Raw genomic sequence first — 20436 nt, 5'->3', positions numbered from 1 at the left:
ACTTCCCATCATCCAGACGTTGTAACCCCTGGCCTTCTCACAGGATCCCAAGGAGAGGAGGGGGTACCGCAAGTGAATGACATTGGAATTTGTACGGACCTTGGAAAACAAGAGCTTGAAGCTGGATTTGATTTAAGCCAAAGAAATAATATTTCTCGTGCCTCAAGTATCTCAGGGTTGTTTATACATGATATGCAATGTCTAACAGCATTCTTGATCCAGAACAGCCACTAAATAAATAACATTCATTATCCACCCCTCCATCCAGGAATAGGATATAACTATCAGGTATCCAGATTACTATTAATACCTAACATTTAAATAGCACTTGAGGGCTTCCCCGGTGGCACAGTTGTTAAGAATCCGCCTGCCAATGCAGGGGACACAGGTTCGAGCCCTGGTCCGGGAAGATCCCACATGCCTCAAAGCAGCTAAGCCGGTGCGCCACAACTACTGAGCCTGTGCTCTGGAGCCCACGAGCCACAGCTACTGAAGCCCGCATGCCTAGAGCCCATGCTGCGCAACAAGAGAAGCCACTGCAATGAGAAGCCCACGCACTGCAGCGAAGAGTAGTAGCCCCTGCTTGCCACAACTAGAGAAAGACCCACGCAGCCAAAAATAAATAAATAAATAAATACATTAAAAAAATAATAAAATAAATAGCACTTGAATGGTACACATGTAGAGAGTCTTATGTAGGCGTAGCAAGACAGTGGTACATGTTCATCAAACCAAGTTCATTTTTGTCGCAGGTAGATGAGAAGACTACATTTCCCAGACTCCCTTGTTGTTTGACAGGAGCCATGTGGCTGAGTTCTGGCCAATGGCACGTGGTGGAGGTGGTATGTGCCACCTTCAGGCGTGGCCATAAAACCCTCCGCCCTATCCTCCATGAGCCTGGAATATATATGTGGAAGATGATGGTGCCCCGAGAGGAAAGAAGCCTCTGTCCCTGAAAGACTGTAGCCCAGATTGGGTGGTGACATGAGTAAGAAATAAGCATTTGTTGTGTTCATCTACTGACACTGGGGTCATCTGTTACGGCAGCCACGGTTCTCTGACTCAGGGACACACCAAGTGTGTGTATTGTCTCACTGGATTCTGAGCAGAGCCCTGTGAGTTTGGCAGAACAATTACTGTGCTCCCTGTTTTGTGGAATCTAGATTGAAAGTCGCCCCATATCGCCTCTCCAACCACAGAAGGTCAGACCCAGAGGGACCTTGGAGGCTGGCTCTCTGCCCATTTCACAGAGTGGGAAATGAGGCTCAGAGGGGAGAGGCGACTTCCACAAGGTCACGGAACTTTCTGACAGAGCAGAGCTTTCTGTTTGCCAAAATGCACTTCGTCCAAAGCTGTCATCTTACTTGTGACCGTTCACCTCTTTACTGGGGGAAGGGAAGAGGGGACACCCAGGTGAGGCTGTGAGCACGTGTCTACCTATGTGTGCCTGGGGCTTGAATGCAGACAAAAACGCCCCTGATAAAGTTGGCTGTAAAAGGGTTCCCCGCTCTCCAACCAGGGTAGATGTTATTACAGCTAAAGAGACAACAGGGAGGAAGGAAGGGAGAACAAAGGCTGACGGGGTCCTGCGGCGGCAGGACGCGCACAGTTCAGGGTTTGCTCTTCTACGTCCAGCCACTCAAAGCTGACCCAGGACTTGGCAAAGGCAGCTCTCCACTGTCCTGCGATCCTAGACAGTCAAATCTCTCCCCAACCCCCTCTTAGATGTTTGCTTTTCCCCTGCTTCCCACCCTTGGCTCACATTAGAATCACCTGGAAAGCTTAAAAAAAATACCAATGCAGAGCCCACCCCAAACCAAATAAATCAGATATCGGAGGGTGGGGCCCATTAATCCATTTTAAAAAATATCTCCCCAGGAGAATCTAATGTACAGGATTACAGAACTAATCTAATTCAGTGAGAATTATTGCCTTAGGCGGTAAGTTTGGAGATATGAATAACTGATCGTGACAAGATGCTCAGAGTTCACAGAGGACAATCATCCCTGAATTAAGTCACAGGGTCAGGATGGCCCCTCCCTGGCAATACCCCTGGCTCTCACGGTGGTGGGAGAATCTATTGTAAAAGAATACAATTAGGGGCTTGCCTGGTGGCACAGTGGTTGAGAATCCACCTGCCAACGCAGGGGACACAGGTTCGATCCCTAGTCCGGGAAGATCACACATGCCGCGGAGCAACTAAGCCCGTGTGCCACAACTACTGAGCCTGTGCTCTAGAGCCCGTGAGCCACAGCTACTGAAGCCTGTGCCCCTAGAGTCCAAGCTCCCCAACAAGAGAAGCCACCGCAATGAGAAGCCCATGCATTGCAACGAAGAGTAGCCCCCGCTCACCGCAACTAGAGAAAGCCTGAGCACAGCAACAAAGACCCAACACAGCCAAAAATAAATAAATAAAGTAAATAAATTTATTTAAAAGAATACAATTGGAGAAAGTTTATTATTATTACTATTATTTTTGTTGTTGTCCGTTAGCTTGTTTGCAAAAGATATAACCTTTGTTTAGAAATGTAACCCTTATAGACACCAGTGCTCTGACTCTCTTTGTGTCCAGCCATGACAGGAATAAAATCTCCTAAGATTCTTTTCAAGCAGACCAGTCTTTGTCTTCTTGAAGTTGTCCCATAGCCTCTTGTGATGGTTAATTTTACGTGTCAACTTGACTGGGCAACAGGGCACCCAGATATTTGGTCAGATGTTATTTTGATTGCGTCTGTGATGGTGTTTTAGATGAGTTTAATATTTAAATCGATAGATCAAGTAAAGCAGATTGCCCTTCCTAATGTGGGTGGGCCCCATCCAATCAGTGGTGGCCTGAATAGAACAAAAGGCTGACCCTCCCCCAAGGAAGAGGGAATTCCTCCTGCTTGACTGCCTTCCAGCTGGAACACTGGTTTTCCCCTGCCTTTGGACTTGAACTGAAACACTGGCTCTTCCTGAGTCTGGAGCCTGCTGGCTTCTATGGAATTTACACCATTGGCTGTCCTGACTGTAGGTCTTGGTACTTGTCAGCCTCCATAATCATGTAAGCCAATTCCTTATAATAAATCTCATTCTCTATATGTATATACCTCCTACTGGTTCTGTTCCTCTGGAGAACCCTGACAAACATGCCCAGAGAGGACCCTGGCATCAGTATAGGGAAAGCTGGTGGTATAATCAAACTTAAAATTCCCTCAGCCTGCCCCAGCTGGTGCACATAACCACCCAGATGAGAAGGTTACAGGGACACAAAATTACTACCAAAGAGATGAATTCATAATTCTCAAGGGGTGTTTCCCTCAAACTAGGATGTTGTGGAGAATTGTCCTTTTCCACTCTCTAGGTATCAGCTGTCAGAATCAGAACCCCCTCCCTGGAATGGAAATGGAAACATACCAATGAACTCTTTCTGGTCCCTTCCCTTTAAAATCACAATAAAATCACTAACCCAGGGGTCCCACTACCTCATGCCAGGTGAGCCATAATACAATTGAGAAGAATATGGTTTGTTTGTGTCTGTTCCAATTCAGCCTTGGAATACCCGAGGCAGCTTAGCTCTGTACAGGTGAATGTCATTTGGTACGTGCTGTGTTCACTAGTTTCCATTTTGGAGGATGACCTTTACCTGACCTTGACCTTTGAGCTGGGCTCCATTTTCCCGGAGCCCATGGGGCCCCAACACGCTGACCACCTGGACCTTACCGACCGCCCTTCCTGCCAGGGGCGAGGGCTTGTCTGAGAATCCCCTGGTGAACAGACAGCTCTGTCTCTGCATCTCAGCCGCTCATTGAAATCCTGTGCTCAGGACCCAGATGCACCATTGGCTGGAGTAAAACGCTCATGCTCCTCTTTCTTCCATCCCGTGCCTGACTCCCACCTTCCCCCCGTGCGGTATAAAGGCTCAGATGTTTCTAAAAAGGTTTGTGATCTTGCCCGTTTGCAGGAGTGGCAAAATAACAATACCTTTGGTGCCCTTGAAACATTGCTCTTTTGCAGCCCTCAAGATAAACGTCTTACTTTTCAGGTGCCCCTCTTCTTGACTCTAGGATGAGAGGACTCTAAGGGCTGTAGGAAGGTGGGAAAAGTTAAAAACAACTATAATTTGGAAAGCCAGCCAGGACAACTGCAGTCCCTGGTCCTGATGGAAAAACTCCCTTTCGGAGTTTTCAGGGCAAGCATCCTAATTTGGGGATGCTTCCCTCACCCACTGGATTTTGGGTCGGGGGGGTCATCTGTCACATCTTTGGGGGTGGATGTTGGTGGTCTTTCTTGCCCTGTAGCCTTCCCTGCTCACTATAACCCTGGTGACACTGTGACCCAGGTGCCCTGCTTTGCCCTGGCCTTGGAGTGGCACGGGACCAAGCTGGCCAACGGACTCTCTCTCCCTCTGGGTGACCTTTGTGTGGGTGACAGCCCGGAGTGGAGAGAGCCTCCCTCTTCCTGTCCTGGTGGCAGATCCACCCTGTTCCCTGCCCTTTCTGGTGCCTGGTGCTTCAGCTGTTCCTTCAATGCTCAGCCACTTTTTATTTTTGAATATTAAATGAACCATATAGGTTTCTATTGCTTGTATCCAAAGAACCTTTATCGGTATACCTCCCTTCCTAAAACACGATACCGATGTGTCTTAATTGTTGTAATTAAAGTGAGTGCAAAGTAAGTTGGTTTTGAAATGTTCAGTAGGAGATTTTCACAGCGCTGTCCCCACCCTTACCCTCCCAGCCCAAACCCCAGCTGGTTACAGACGACCAGGAACCTTGGGACACCAAGATTCACTGGCTGAAGCTTCTTCTGATTGGGTGAGGCTCTCTGAGGGTGAGTGGGGGTGTGGAAAGGATGCTGTCTTAGGAATGATAACAAGCTGGTGGCTGTGCCTGCCTCGGGGTGTCCCCTACCCATCCCTGGGACAGGGATCTTCAACAGTATTGGAGTCTATGCCTGGTGGCCGGAGGGGTGGTTTCCGACTTGCCAGGTGAACATTAGTTGATACACATCTTGGGGGAAGGGTCATCTCTGCTTGTTGTCCCAGGATGGTGTAGGGAGAAGAGTCTAAGTTTTGGAATCAGCCAGACGTGGGTTCCAGTCCTGGATCTGCCACTTACTAGCTCTGTAGCTTTGAGCAAATTACCTAACCTCTCTGAGCCTGTTTCCCTTTTAGTAAAATGAGGACAATTGTACTGATATCCCTACCTCGCAGAATCCTTCTGATGTTTTGCATGAGGCAACCCGTAGAGAAGTCATTCGCAGCACAGATGCTGGAGCTAGATTGCTGGGTTCAAATCCTGATTTGACCATATAATATCTATGTGACCTTGGGATAATACCTGTCTTCTCTCACTTTCCCATATTCTTTTTTTTTTTTTTTTTTTTTTTTTTTGCGGTATGCAGGCCTCTCACTGTTGTGGCCTCTCCCGTTGCGGAGCACAGGCTCCAGACACGCAGGCTCAGCAGCCATGGCTCACGGGCCCAGCCACTCCACGGCATGTGGGATCCTCCCGGACCGGGGCACGAACCCGTGTCCCCTGCATCGGCAGGTGGACTCTCAACCACTGAGCTACCAGGGAAGCCCCTCCCATATTCTGTAAAATGGAAGTAATAATAATATCTATCTTATGGGGTCTTTATGAAGACTAAACGAATTAATATTTGTCAGGTGCTTTTCCCACTACTTGATATATTGTAAGTGCTATAGAGATTTTTGTTAAATAAATGCAAATGTTTGGCAATATATATTTGCTATTATTGTCATTACTCCCACTGTCCAGCTCAGTGATCTGCCGGCAGCTGGGGCTCGTACAAGCGTGTAGATGTCCATCTCTCAAGATGGTCTCGCATTTGGGGAGCTGAGTGCGGGTCTCTCAGCCCCGCTGGGGAGAGGTGGTCCTGCCAGCCCTGGGGGTATCCTCACCTGCCAGTTGGGCCTTCCCCACTCTGCAAACAGGCACACCAGACCCCCGCTCCCAGACCATACTGACCTGAGCTCTCCATGGGGGCCTGGGGTAAGTGTGAGGAGGATGTGATTGTCTCAGGCAGCAGAATGGAAAGTAAGGTGCTTGTTTTCCTGCAAAGAGCTGGTTCTGCAAAAGAAGAGACAGTTAGTGTAAGTGGTGGGACGTGTACTAAGCATATTTGTGGAATGGAGAGGCTCCCAGGGGACCGAGGCTTCTCCCAAACTGGAGGGGAGGGAGTCTAGATTTATTTAAGAAGTGCTTCTATGGTGCTTGCTATGTGCCAGGCACTCTTCTAAACACTTAAAAACTATCAACTCTTCAATATTAACCTTATGAGGTGGGCACTATTTTCTCCCCATTCCACAGATGGGGAAATTGAAACACAGAGACAGATAACGATTCAAGGTCAAATAGCTAGTAAGGAAAGGAGTGAGCACTTGAACTCAGACCATCTGCCTCTAGAGCTCATGCCCTCAATCATGACCACAGGCTGCCCCACTGTGATCCCAGAGGGAGGGATGCTCAAAGTCTGCTTCCCAGAGCAACACACTCCACAACTGAAAAGCAGAGGAACTCTGAAAGAATCCAAGACCTTGTTCTTTGAAGAAAAAAAAATACACACATACACACACACTTGGGAAAGCTAATTGAGAAAGAGAAAACAAAGAGACAATATTAGGAATGATAAACATCCCATAGGACATTTATCTGTATAAAGAAAGTCTGAACCCTCTGTATCATACACAGTTTTCTAGGAAAATAAAAATGACTCAGAAGGCTCTAGAAGAGTTAGAAAAACTGCTTATATTAGTAACCAGTGAGGAAACAGAGAAAGAGGTCACGTAACTAGCTCTTAAAAAGTGGTATCTAGCTCAGATGGTTCCTTTGATAAGTTCTCTCAAACCTACAGAGTGAAGCAAGTTTTTATGTTACTTAGCACAGAGTTTACTGTGCCAAAGAATAGAGAAAGAAGAAAAGATTCTCTGAAAAAGCCAGCCCTTGGTACCAAAAATCGAATGAGGATAGTTTAAAAAAATAGAGCAAGCACTTCACATCCACTGGGATAGCTACTAAAAAAAGAAATACAACTGAAGGGACTTCCCTGGTGGCAAAGTGGTTAAGAATCCGCCTGCTAGGGACTTCCCTGGTGGTGCAGTGGCTAAGAATCTGCCTGCCAATGCAGGGCACACGGGTTCGAGCCCTGGTCCGTGAAGATCCCACATGCTGCGGAGCAACTAAGCCCATGTGTCACAACTACTGAGCCTGTGCTCTAGAGCCCACGAGTCACAACTACCGAGCCCACGTGCCACAACTACTGAAGCCCATACGCCTAGAGCCCGTGCTCCGCAACAAGAGAAGCCACTGCAATGAGAAGCCCATGCACAGCAACGAAGAGTAGACCCCGCTTGCCGCAACTAGAGAAAGCCCACATGTAGCAACGAAGACCCAACACAGCCAAAAACAAACAAACAAACAAACAAACAAACAAACAAATAAATAAATATATTACCAAAAAAGAGAAAGAAAATAGATCAGTGGTTGTAAGGGTTTGGGATAGGGAGAGGGGGTGACTACAGAGGGGCAAGAGGGAACTTTTGGGGTGATGGATTTCCTCTGTATCCTGTGGTAAAATCGATATATGTGTTAAAACTCATAGAACTGCATAGCAGTAATAGTCAATTTTACTGTATGTAAATATAAAAAATAAAAAAGTATTAAAAAAAGAGAGAAACCCACATCTTTTTTTTTTTTAAGATGTTGGGGGTAGGAGTTCATTAATTAATTTATTTATTTTTGCTGTGTTGGGTCTTTGTTTCTGTGTAAGGGCTTTCTCTAGTTGTGGCAAGTGGGGACCACTCTTCATCGCAGTGTGCGGGCCTCTCACTATCGCGGTCTCTCTTGTCGCAGAGCACGGGCTCCAGACGCGCAGACTCAGTAGTTGTGGCTCACGGGCCTAGTTGCTCCGCGGCATGTGGGATCCTCCCAAACCAGGGCTCGAACCCATGTCCCCTGCATTAGCAGGCAGATTCTCAACCACTGCGCCACCAGGGAAGCCCAGAAACCCACATCTTAATTTGTAACTGGTATCACGTGCTTGTGTGCTTAGTTGGCTTTTTACCAAATTCTAGAATCTACCAAGAAAAAGGACTGTTTGTTCAATGGTGCTCTCACATCTTTAAAAAACCAGATCATTTACACACAAGGCACAGCTACCTCTTGAAAAACATCCGAGGAACTGGAGTGGAAAATAATTGACATTTTAATATATACCCTTTTTTTTACCATTTTAATTTTTTTAAGCTTGTGCATATTTTATATACTCTAAATGCAAATAAGCCTCTATATCTAATTACCAATTTACAGGAAATACGGATATTACCAGGATGCAAAATCCAGCATTTGAGAAACTCTACAGGACAAACATTCTGTTTTCTTTAACAAATAAATTGCAGGGAAGATGGGGTGAAGGTGAGGAGGGGAGACGTAAAGCCAAAGGAAGCGGGGGGCTACAGATTAACAGGATTTAAGAGACATTATCAACCAAGTGAATCTTATTTTGATCCTAATTCAAACTATTACAAAAAACTATGACATTCAAGGCACCTGGGAATTTGAACACCACAAAAATTTGGGTGGAGGGAGATAATAGTTTTCTAGTTCTGTTTGAAAAAAAAGTAACAGCTGTTGTCTTTTCTTAAATTAAACATTCAATGTTGAGGTAACTGTAGATTCACACGCAGCTGTAAGAAATAACACAGAGATCTCACATGTGCTTTATCCAGTTTCCCACCGTGGTAACACCCTGTGAAACTGCAGTTCAAATATCATTACCAGGATATTGACATTGATACCTTTTTATTCAGATTTCCCTGGGTATATATGTGTGAGTCCTTTATCTTTTAATGATACACACTAAACTATAAAAAAAAAAGTGGTATCACTTACCCATAGGCACTGGTTTTCATTTTTAATACATTTCTACATCTGATGTCTTAATATGAAATAGGTTTGACTTTATTTTTATTATGTGCCAGAGGGCACACAAAAGAGAGAGCTGACATGTATGTAAGTTGGGAAGCATAATAAAATAGACACCTGTGAGCTCATCACTCAAGGACACAGCCATTGAATTACACTCTGCGTGTAACTTATAATCGCAGGGAAAAAACAGTAAAACTATTAAAATAATTGCTCTTCTCTTCCTCCCTGGGTCTCTGGGACTGCTGTACTGTAAGGCTGACCATGCTGAGCTGTGGGCATGACTTCTGGAGTCTGAGGAATCTGGCTCAAGTCCCAGCACCCCCATCCCCAGGGGGCCCACTGGGGGCCTCTCTGAGCTGCAGTCTCCTCCTCTCTTTGTGAGATGGACACCCAGAAGAACCAGCTAGAATGTCAGACTATTTCATGATGACATTTTGATCAAGGGCTAGGCATGCAGGTCGGGGAACTAAAACTCCACTCAAGAGAGGAAGGTGTCAGGCATTCATGCTGTTCGTTCTCTAAAAATGCGCAGTGGCAGGTTTTGGTGGGCAAGACTAGACACTGAAATCTAAATGGACTATGAAACTTCAAACATGAAAGTTCGACTGTGAGTGGAAGACCTTGGGGTGCTCCCAGTCTACACGGAGGAGCTGGAAAATGGCAACACAGAGCCACCGCCCAAGGTGGACAGGCAGTGGGAACAGGGCAGATCCCCAAATCCAGGGGTGGAGGGAGACAAAGAGAAGCTTCCCAGTGGGATCCCAGAAGCTGTGTTCTCAAGTCCCCCTCTATCGGCTACATGGTTGTGCAGAAGGATGGTCATAACCTCTGCTCCAACCCCACCACCCTACCAGGTCCAAGCCACCATCATTTCTTGTTCAAATTATGGCAGTGCCCCCAGTGGGTCTCCCAGCTTCCACTCTTCCCCCTACAACCTAGCCCCTGACTGAAGCCCTCCAATGACTTCCCTTAGACCTTATCATAAAGTCCACACCCCTCATCCTGCCTAAATCTTGCCCGATCTGGCCTCAGCGCTCCTCTTCAGCTGCATCTCATCCCGCTCTCCCTCTGGCTCACCAGGATCTCACCTCATGGCTCTCTGTGTTCCTCTAACTAGCCAAGCTCAGTCCTACCTCAGGGCCTTTGCACACCTCTGCCCGGAACACCTTTCTCCCAAGCTTTCCTCACAGCTGGCTCCTTCTCAACACTCAGGTCTCATTTGAAATGTCACCTCCGTAGAGAGGCCTTTCCTTGACCAGTCTTTCTAAAATAGCTTTCCCAGTCATGCTCTAGCACACTCTTATTATTATTTTTGTGTGTGTGTGTGTGTGTGTGTGTGGTACACGGGCCTCTCACTGCTGTGGCCTCTCCCGTTGCGGAGCACAGGCTCCGGATGCGCAGGCTCAGCGGCCATGGCTCATGGGCCCAGCTGCTCCGCGGCATGTGGGTTCTTCCCGGACCGGGGCACAAACCCGCGTCCCCTACATCGGCAGGCGGACTCTCAACCACTGTGCCACCAGGGAAGTCCCCACACTCTTATTTTATTCATAGCTTTCATCAGGATCAGAAATTTTCCCATGTAATGATTAGTCTTCTGGGCTCTTCATTAGAATGTGAGCTCCACAAACAGTGGGTTTGAGTGTCTCTTATTCACTGCAGCGTGCCCAGTGCCTGAGGCAGTTATCGGCACCCAGGAGACGGTGAATAAATATTTTGGAGAAATATTTGAAGTCACATGTCCAATGAATGATGAACCAGGGCTAGAGCTCAGATCTCAGCCTGGGATGCCCAGTCACGGCCCCCTCCCTTCCCTCCGTACCCATTCTTCCCCTGCTCCAAACCTCACAGAGCACCCTCTGCCCGAGGAAAATAAAGTACACACACAGTTAAACTTCTGTCGGGGAGGAATCAGCTAATAATGACCATTGAGCAGCCTTAAAGGAAAAGAAACCACAAAGATATAGATTAAAAGAGAAGTGTAGGTCGGGTCGGGGGAGGGATAAATTAGAGGCTGGGATTAACATATACACACTATTATGTATAAAATAGATAACCAACAAGGACCTACTGCATAGCACAGGGAACTATACTCAATATTATATAATAACCTATAAGGGAAAAGAATCTGAAAAAGAATATATGTAGCTGAATTGCTGTGTTGTACACCTGAAACTTACATGATATTGTAAATCAAGTACACATCAATTAAAAAAAAGAGAAGTAGGGACTTCCCTGGTGGTCCAGTGGTTAAGACTCTGCACTCCCAACACAGGGGGCCCGGGTTTGATTCCTGGTCAGGGAACTAGAGGCCACATACTGCAACTAAAAGAGCCCAAATACCGCAACTAAAAGAGCCCACATGCCGCAACTAAAGATCCCATGTGCCGCAACTAAGACCCAGCACAGCCAAATAAATATATTAAAAAAAAAAAAAAAGAGGAGTGTATTCTCAGGACTTAACTATGTAAAGCTGGGGGTGGTCTGGGATGATGTTTAATGGAAAGCAAAATTCTAAGAAGCTTGAACAATCGCTGTCAGAAAGCCTCCTTCATTCTTCTATTCATTCATTCGCTCACTTATTCACTCATCAACCATGTATTCGGTGCCCGTATGTATTTGTGCAGGTCCCGGGTATACGCTGTGCCACCCCCTTGTTCCTCTGCAGGGGACCTCTGTAATCTATTTCCTGTCCTCTGGGGCTGCTGACCACACGAGTATGGGGCAAAGCCCTCAGGGGTCAAGCCTGCACCAGACAGGAAATGGAAACAGGCAGAACCCAGGTCATTCTGGTAAAACGCAGCAACAGCTCAGTTGTCTCACTTCAGGATGATGTAGATTTCTCAGGAAATAAACCTTGCCCTTTTAAGCACCCAAACTGGCCTCTGAGGGTTTCTCGATGAATCTCATGGGAGTTGACTTGCACGTACCTCACCGTAACACAGTGAAGATTTCAGGGGCTGCTGGTAGGTGAAGGAAGCCTCCATCCTACGCTGAAAGGTTCCTACTTTCTCAGGTATGAATCCCGTTTGAGCAGTGGGGACTGCACCTCGCACAAAGTGGGTGGACGGGGCTGCCGTCTGGCCCACCGCCTCACTGGCCCTCCCAGCCAGGCAGGGCGAGGCTCTGTAGTCCATCCAAAAGGGCGCTTGCTGTCATCTGTCTATTCAGAGGGGATGCCTCTCTTAAATTGGAACAAAGGCTCCTCTGTGCTGGTGGCTGCCCTGTTGCTGTCTTTGCTTTCACCAGACTTCCAATTTGCTGAAGGCTGGGAAGCCAGAAAAACACATGGCATTGTCTTGTATGTAAAATATGGAGACAAAGCCCGAGAAACTGATCTATGAAAAAAGAGCATGGAACTCCCACGCTCTTGGAACATCTATTTGGGCTGCTCCGAGGCCCTCTGGCTCTCTTCCTAGCTCCTGGCGGTGTTTCGAGGGACTGAGATTGCTGAGTAAATCAAACAGCACCTATGGAACACTGTTCATGTGGCAGAAATCGTGCCAGGCCTGAACGTTTAGAGGTAAATAAATGAGACACAGTCCTTGCCCTTAGGAGCTGGGGGTCTACCAGCCCGTGACTTCTCACTGACTGCGGTGTGGCCCTACTCGCCACGTTCTCGGCCCACGATTGGCACACTGGTGTCCATGCCCACAGCAAGCTTGATGACACACATATTACATAGAAACCAAGGGTAGTTATCAGTTAGCCATTAATAGATAATAAACTGCCTTTGCTGATGAGGCTCGTTTTAATTATTTTTACAAAAACTTGCGTGTCCTCCAAGTGTCATGAAGCCTGAACAATAAGACCTTTGCCCAAGTTGTTTTTTAGGAACTCAAAGTTGTGTTCAGTTTGAGTTTGAGCCCATTAAGACTGGTTGAGACCACCGACCCTCCATCTGGGCAGGCGCAAATGTCTACTTGGTGACCATTTGGCGTCAGGGGCCCAATACCTCCACCCTCAGAACATGCTAATGACACCATTTTCTGAGCATGTGTCCCATGAAGAAGCCTGTAGCTTAGCTGCACCTGCACAGGACGATGATTACCTCACCTTTTCTTGTCCCCATCACCTTTCCCCATGCTCCACACGCCTCATCTTTATCTCATAAGTACCCCTCACCCCCTCGCCTTCAGGAAGGCAGATCTGAGATTTGTTCTCCCGTCTCCTCGATTGGCTGCCTCATGAATAAACCCTTTCTCTGTTGCAAAACCAGAGACTTGCTCTGCCTGGCATATTGTTAGAATTCACTGCCCACGCTAAAAACTCTGCCCATGGCAAACGTCTGAAAGGTACACATGCTATACAGTGAAAAAGCAAGCATCCTCCTTCCCTAGAAGCAGCCATGGTTCTAGAAAATTTGACTCTGTAGCCCACATTTAAAAGTCAGATTTCACATAAAAATCAAGATTCTCAGTTTTTACTTAGAAGGAATAACTGGAAGATTGGGAAACAATGGGCCCATAATTCCACGTGGCAACAATCAGTGGGCTTGGACTGCAGCTGCCCCCCTGGAAGGGCCAGGCACCCGCCCCTCCTACTGCACCCACCACTGTCAGCTGGTCTGTGGCATCATTCATGCTTCCTGCTGGGCTCTTTGAGGCAGACAAGCTGGCAACCCACAAGCTATATAGATCTTTGTTGATTTATGACGGGGTTACATCCCAATAAACCCATTGTGTGTTGAAAATATTGTAAGTCGAAAATGCATTGAACACACCTACCCTTACAGAACATCACAGCTTGGCCCTGCCTACCTTAAACCAGCTCAGAACTCTTCCATTAGCCTACAGTTGGGCAAAATCTTCTAACGCAAAGCCTACTTGATAATCAAGGGTTGACTATCTCACGTAATGGATTGAATACTCTACTGAAAGTGAAAAACAGAATGGTCGTCTGGGTGCAGAACGGCTGTAAGCGTATTAGTCGTTGATCCTTGTGATCATGTGGCTGGCTAGGAGCTGCCCTGCCCAGCATATCGTACCCCATATCGCTAGCCTGGGAAAAGATCAAAATTTGAAATATGGTTTCTACTGAATGCACGCTGCTTTCCCACCATCATAAAGTCGAAAAGTCTTAAGTCAAACAAACCATTGTAAGCTGGGGACTGTCCACTGTGGTCCAGGTCACAGTTCTCAGAGAGGAGAGTTCATGACAGACACGCCTGATGTGAGCTGGGCATTGCAGTTGCCCCGAGGTGCCATGTGAGTCATTCGACAGGCATTTACGGTACACTTCTCTACTTCTCCGTAGCCCCTGATGCATTGCATCATGAATGTCAAGCACTTGTATGAAGACAAGACAGGGTCCCTGTCCCCAAGACGCTCTCAGGCTAGGGAACGGAATCAAGTCTGTTCAGCATGGTTGCTATGGCAAGTGGCACAGGAAACAGAGATGATGCTGATGCTCAAAATACTGGTGAAGAGGCAGCGGTCCCATGGGAAGGGGGTCCCAGACACAGTGGTAAGGACGCTGCTCTGTGCGGGGCATTGGTCTCCGGCTCCACCTCGGATGACCGACTGTGGCTTTTGTGCTGCTAACCAGGCAAATGGCACGTCCAAGCTCAGCTCACAAGCCCCTGCCCTCCCCCAGTTCCTCCAGTCACAGCAAGAATGCGACATCACAGGATAGAAACACACCAGCCTCTGCCACCAGCTGGGAAGATTCCCAGCAGCTGGTACAAGCAGCACGGAAAGCGGCCAAGGGGCGAATCCCAGCCACCTGGGGGCAGCCCCACGGTCACGGCACTGTGGCCTCTCATACATCCCCCACCCCCATCCCCGGCCAGTGCTATTCGTTCCTTGTCTCATTTGCTCTATAGTGATTGAGCCTTATCTGTCCTATAGACTCAAGGTAGGAGAACCAGGTCTTCAGCTGAAGATCATATAAGTGGATGGATTCATTCATTCACGCAACGAATATGTTTTGAGCCCCTTCTAAGTGTGAGACACTGTTGCAGCTCCTGGGGATGTGGCAATAAGTTAAAGTAGACAAAAACACATGCTCTCATCAAGGTTGCACTCCTGAGGGTGTGTAGTGAGGGTGGGAGTGGGGGAAGACAATAAATGCCATAATTAAGTTGTATACAAGATGCTGACAAGTGCTATAGGAATACGGCTGAGAAGGGGATCGTGAGGTTCCAGCGTTGGGGGTGCGATTTTAAAAGGTCTCCCTAAGGAGGTGACATCTGAGTAGAAGCCTGCGGGAGGAAAGGAGCAAGCCAGGCAATGTCTGCAGGAAACGTGTTCCATACGAAGGGAACAGCCACCCAAGCGCTGAGGAGGGAGGTGCCCGAGGGTTTTCAAGGGACAGTGCAGCTGGGGTGCAGTCAGCGAGGGGACAGTAGGAGGATGCTGGCAGACAGTCCTCCCGGGTTTGTGCGTGTCTGGTGAGCTTTTGTTCCAGATCATTTCTTCAAGAAGGTTTGTATCGTGAACAGCCTTGGAACAGACAGCAAGTATCTCCTCCAGGGCCAAGGGTGGATTTCTTTGCCGACCAGTATGATAGACACAATGTCTCCTTCCAGGGCAAAGATGGCAGGTTTGCTCGCAGCCCACCGTGAACACTGGGGGTTTCCTTAGTTCAGGGCTAATCTCAGCCGTGAAGCACAGCATCCACTTGGGGCCACCTCCCCGCTCTCCCAGGGGACCTGGGGGCAGGACGCTCACACTGCCTGCTGCACCGTGAGTGATAACCACCTGGGTCTCTGACTCTAGAATCTCGTGTTTTCTGCCAGCATCCCTAAAATTATGGCACGCTAACCTGTTAGTCACAAGGAGGGTAAAATCTTAGACCCTTTCCAGCAGAGGGGTGAGACCAGAAACAAAGAATGAACGAGTGAATGAATGAATTGGGATAAAAAGGACATTCCTCCTTAAACACAGAACATTAGCAATGAACAGTCCTCAGGGCGGGTGCAAACACATGGCTGTTCACTGCCTTGGGGTAAAATAGGCCACAGGACCAGCCACAGAGCCACAGAGGCGGTTCTGTGACACGCAGCAGGAAGAAGCAGATGGGACCCTGTTCGCAGCTGCTGCTGCCCATTCTCTCTGTGCAAGAGATCGTGGGAAAGACTTCCCGGCTGGAGGAAGGGCTGCAGAGAGCAGGACTGAGGAGGCCTGGCTCCAGGTCAGTGTCTGGCCGTGAAGATCCCCTGCCTGCCCCGTGGCTGGCTCCCGGGCCAGACTCTTCAGACAGGAGAAGCCACCCCTTGGGAAGAAAGACACGGAGTTTCCCAGGACCACACCCCTGCCTCCCTCCTGTCCTGCACCCACCGCCCTGGCACAGACAGAAGGGACCCCCCCCACCACTGAACCACTCCCCTCTCCTCCCACCCGCATTGCCAGCCGGCCGCCCCCAGGATATTGGGGCAGATGCCATTTCCAGGACTCTGAGTTCTTCTCTCTGTAGAGACAGACTTGCCAGACGACACGCCCAGCTCTTTGGTTTAGAGCCTGTGATTAGTGAGGGGTGGAAAGGCAGAGCTTGGGGTTCTGAGGGGGCCCCTGTCAACCCTCATCCCAGGAGGCCCGCTGGGCTTTCCAGATTCCCAAGGGCCCTGCTCCCCAGCTGTCCCCTGAGGACCGGGCAGGCCCACTTCCTCGCTGAGTCTGCCTCTGGCTGGGAAGGAAACACCTGGATGCGAGAGGGCTGGTCGAGGGGGGAGGAGGAGAGCATTGTTCCTGTTGGAGGGGGGCAGGGGGAGCCTGGGAGGAATGTGACAGGGCCTGGATGCAGACCAGGAAGCCACGAGCCAGCCTGGCATTCACATCCACCATGAGAGCTGAGGAGGTAACAGGAAAGTGGCAGAGTAGCCGGGCAGGTAGCATTTGGTGCTGGACTGCCCGGGTTCCAAGCCTCTCTGTTGCTATGGCAACATGTTGCTTAGAGCCCTTGTGCCTCAGTTTCCCTGTCTTTAAAGGAGACCTAATATTAGCACCTACCTCGTAAGATTACTGTGAGGACTCAGTGAGATGATATTCAGAAGCCGCTTACTTAGAGCTAAATAAAGAAACGGGACAGGCCCAAGCTGCTAAGGTCTCCACAAACCCCATGCGTTAGCAGCCAAACTGAATCTCTAGCTGTTCTTTCTCACTGTTCACACCCGCTCTCCTACTCTGGATTTCCGCACTTTGTTCCCCTCACTGGGACGCCTGCTGCTCCATCTCTGCGCACAAGCCCTCTGTCTCCCTCAAGACCCAGGTGCCACTTTGCGCGGAGCCCTCCCTGATCCCACACCTGCGGGGCTCTCTCCACCTGCGCGCACACCTCACCTCGCCAGCGGCCCCGGTGCCTGTTACTGTCTGTGTTAGTCACTCACAGCCGTGTCTCAACCCCACACCAGCCGGGCAGCTTCTCAAGGACGGAGACACGGCTCTGGTTGGACTCTGGTGCTGGCTGCACATGTAGAAGATGCTCGATCTGTGTGTGTGTGAATGTGTGTGTGTGAATGTGTGTGTGTGTGTGTGTGTGTGTGTGTGTGTGTGTGTGTGTGTATGCAGAGAATGGCCAAGATCCGGGACAGAGATGGACAGATGATGTCCCAGGAGGGGCACAGATGGGGACCTAGAAGATTCTCTCTGAGCCCTGTGCCTTGCTTACCCACTCTGTAGTCTTTGGCAAGTAAGATGCCTCAGTCTCCTGACCTATAAACGGGCATTATAAACATACCCAGCCTTCCTCCAATTGCCCATGAGAATCCAATGGGCTAATGAATGTATTCTATAGCACCAGGCGTGAATAATTAGTCCTGTTATTACTGGCATTTACAGGATTCGGAGAAGAAAGGAGAGGTCTTCTCACAGGGTCCTGCACCCTTTCTTCTTGTGAAAATGGACTAAATAATCTTTTTCTAATTTTTTTTTGGCTGCACCTCGAGGCACGTGGGATCTTAGTTCCCTCACCAGGCATCGAACCCGTGCCCCTTGCATCGGAAGTGCGGAGTCCTAACCACTGGACCGCCTGGGTTGGATAATCTTAACTTGGCAGAATGGTCATAGTAGCTACCACATCTGGGCAACCCGTCTCAGAAAGGCTGGGCGTGTATTCGTAAGCGCCAGGGGTGTCTTGCCCCTCACGGGCTCCCCTTCCAGCATCCCTCCTCCCGGACCCTCGATCTGCTCTGCTCAGATCTGCCTCTCCCGGCTCCCTCCCTGGAGACCCTACCCCCAGCCAGCGCCTACCTTGGCTCAGCTGCAGCTCAGCTGTCCACAGTCCGGCGCAGGGAGGCCTCCAGACTGGGACCACCTGATGTCTTAGACGAGCCCTGACTGGTGTCTGCAGCCTCCAGACCTGCAGAGAAAAGCCCAGTGTCACACAGGCCTGGCCCTGTCCCCTCCTCTTCCTTCCCCTTCCCCATGGCCCTCAAAGCTCCTCCCAGAGCACATCCTGCTGCAAGGTTGCTTTCTAGAGAAGTGTCTGTGGTCAGCCACTGGCCACTGGAGGTTCTTTATTCTGACTGGGTGGGAGGGTGGCACCTCTGTGGGCCCCCCGCTGGTGCTGCCTGGGCAGCGATGCAGGGAGCCCTGACTTCTTTCTCAAGCTCCAGACACACCAAGAACCGCCCCGCCAACCCCGCCCCAACACCATCAGCCAGATGGCCCCAAGTTCCTCCGACTCAACAGGTGCAAAGCCAGTTCCTCGTTTCACCCTCTAAACCCACTTCTCTGCTGCTCAGCTCAGAATCAGAAACCTGGGTGTCATTCTTCACACCTCCCCTTCCCTCAACTGTTACACCTAAACAGCATCAAGTCTTGTCACTGTCTCATGAATCGTCCCATTTTTTTTTCCATCCCCCATGGCTGTCATGAGGTCACCACAGTTTTTCTCCTAAATTATTACAACTGCCTGATGTCTCTCTGCCTCCGCCTCATAGCCAAAGGTCTCTTTCTGATAGTGAAACACAAATCTGATCGCGTTACACCTTGTTACAACCTTCAATATTACCTTCAAGAGAATGGCCAAATTCCTTCGCATGACTTGCAAGGCCCTTCTTGATCTGGTCCTTCCTTGATCCCCAACCTCAGGCTTTATCCCCTTGCTCTGACGCCTTCCAGAACGACTGCAGTTCCTTAATGATCCAGGCCGTCTCCCACCTCCAGGCCTTCGCATGTGCAGTGAAGTTGGGATTCTCTTCCCAACCCTTCTCCTGGATCACTCCAAATCATCCTTCCTTCAGTACAGAAGAGGGAAAAACAGGTCAGGAGGAAAAGTGGAGTACCATGGAAGCTGGGGATGGGACAGTGTCAAGGACTTGATGGTCAATGGTGTCCAAGACTGCAGAGAAGACATGGATGAAGAGCACCAAAAAGCATCTGCTGACCTTGATGATCAGGAGAGAGCAGTGCTGGGGAGCAGGTCACCTCCAAGGTGACATGTTTGCTAGTTTGTCTTATTCTTTCTTTTTCTCATATATATATATATATATATATATATATATATTTTTTTTTTTTTTTTTTTTTTTTTTTTTTTGCGGTACGTGGGTCTCTCACTGTCGTGGCCTCTCCCGTTGTGGAGCACAGGCTCCAGACGCACAGGCCCAGCGGCCATGGCTCACGGGCCCAGCCGCTCCGCGGCATGTGGGATCTTCCCAGACCGGGGCACGAACCCGTGTCCCCTGCATCGGCAGGTGGACTCTCAACCACTGCGCCACCAGGGAAGCCCCTTTTTCTCATATTTTGAAGCTAAGCAATATTTGGGGGAATCTCCAACACATTTCTAAACCTTTGAAAAACTCACACACTCTATGCTGTCATCCGATTTGGCCTAATGCCTAAATGGCTCTGGAGAGAGGCAGATTGCAGACAGCATGAACACCTGGATTCAGCTGTGCCTGAAACCCTGATGTCTAGATCTTAATTGTTCAACTGTGTGATCCAATAAATGCCCCCTCCTTTTCGATTAAGACTGTTTGTACTGGGTTTCTGTCACTTGGGTTTCTCCTTTGCAACCAAAGGAGAAGCTGCTGACCCTTCCCTGCAAAGGCTGAGTGGGCTCTGTTCCATCCCTTCCTTTGGTAGAAGAGGCCATTTGAAAAAAAGAAAAAAGTCCAGAAATTTGAATCATCTGTTCTAGAGCCCAGCTTCCCTCTCATAGCTACTTCTTTTTGGTCCCACTCATGTGACTGAACTCACATTTTATCTTGCATCTTTGTATTCTTAGGTCACATGTCTGCCGCAACCCTCCCCCTGCAAGTTCTGAGAAAGCAGAGGCTAGGTCTTATTCATTATTCTATCCATCACAGGATAAGAGAATGTTAAGAGACAGTTTGGTGCAGTAAATAAAACAAAGGGATGAATGGCTGAACGAATGAATAAGGGAATGAATGAGTGAAGTGAATAAGTCCAGGACAGGATAAAGGACCAAGAACTCAGCCCTTGCAGGTTCAGGACTCAGCGGCAGCCAGCAGTGTGGCCATCACGGGCAGCCCCTTCTCCTTATCAGCTTTGGCATGACTGAGTCGGAAATCACAAGGTGACGTCCGCCTCTTGTGGCTGCCCTGCTC

General features: G+C 48.9%; 1 protein-coding gene across 1 annotated transcript in view; it reads right to left on the bottom strand.

The window, feature by feature from the left end:
* PIK3R6 (phosphoinositide-3-kinase regulatory subunit 6) overlaps window positions 1–19043 on the bottom strand; it is a gene marked incomplete at its 5' end in the record, with an annotated part of 48395 nt that extends 29352 nt beyond the window's left edge. The window contains 3 exons of the mRNA XM_082605534.1: window positions 5973–6074; window positions 18116–18224; window positions 18879–19043. Coding sequence (XP_082461660.1) covers window positions 5973–6074; window positions 18116–18224; window positions 18879–19043 — 376 coding nt within the window. The remainder of the gene's footprint in view (window positions 1–5972; window positions 6075–18115; window positions 18225–18878) is intronic.
* Between the last annotated feature and the right edge of the window lie 1393 nt (window positions 19044–20436).

Source organism: Mesoplodon mirus, assembly GCF_964341445.2.
Source record: "Mesoplodon mirus genome assembly, chromosome: 18".
NCBI classification, from domain to species: Eukaryota; Metazoa; Chordata; class Mammalia; order Artiodactyla; family Ziphiidae; genus Mesoplodon; species Mesoplodon mirus.
This window is presented reverse-complemented; position numbering and strand designations above follow the sequence as displayed.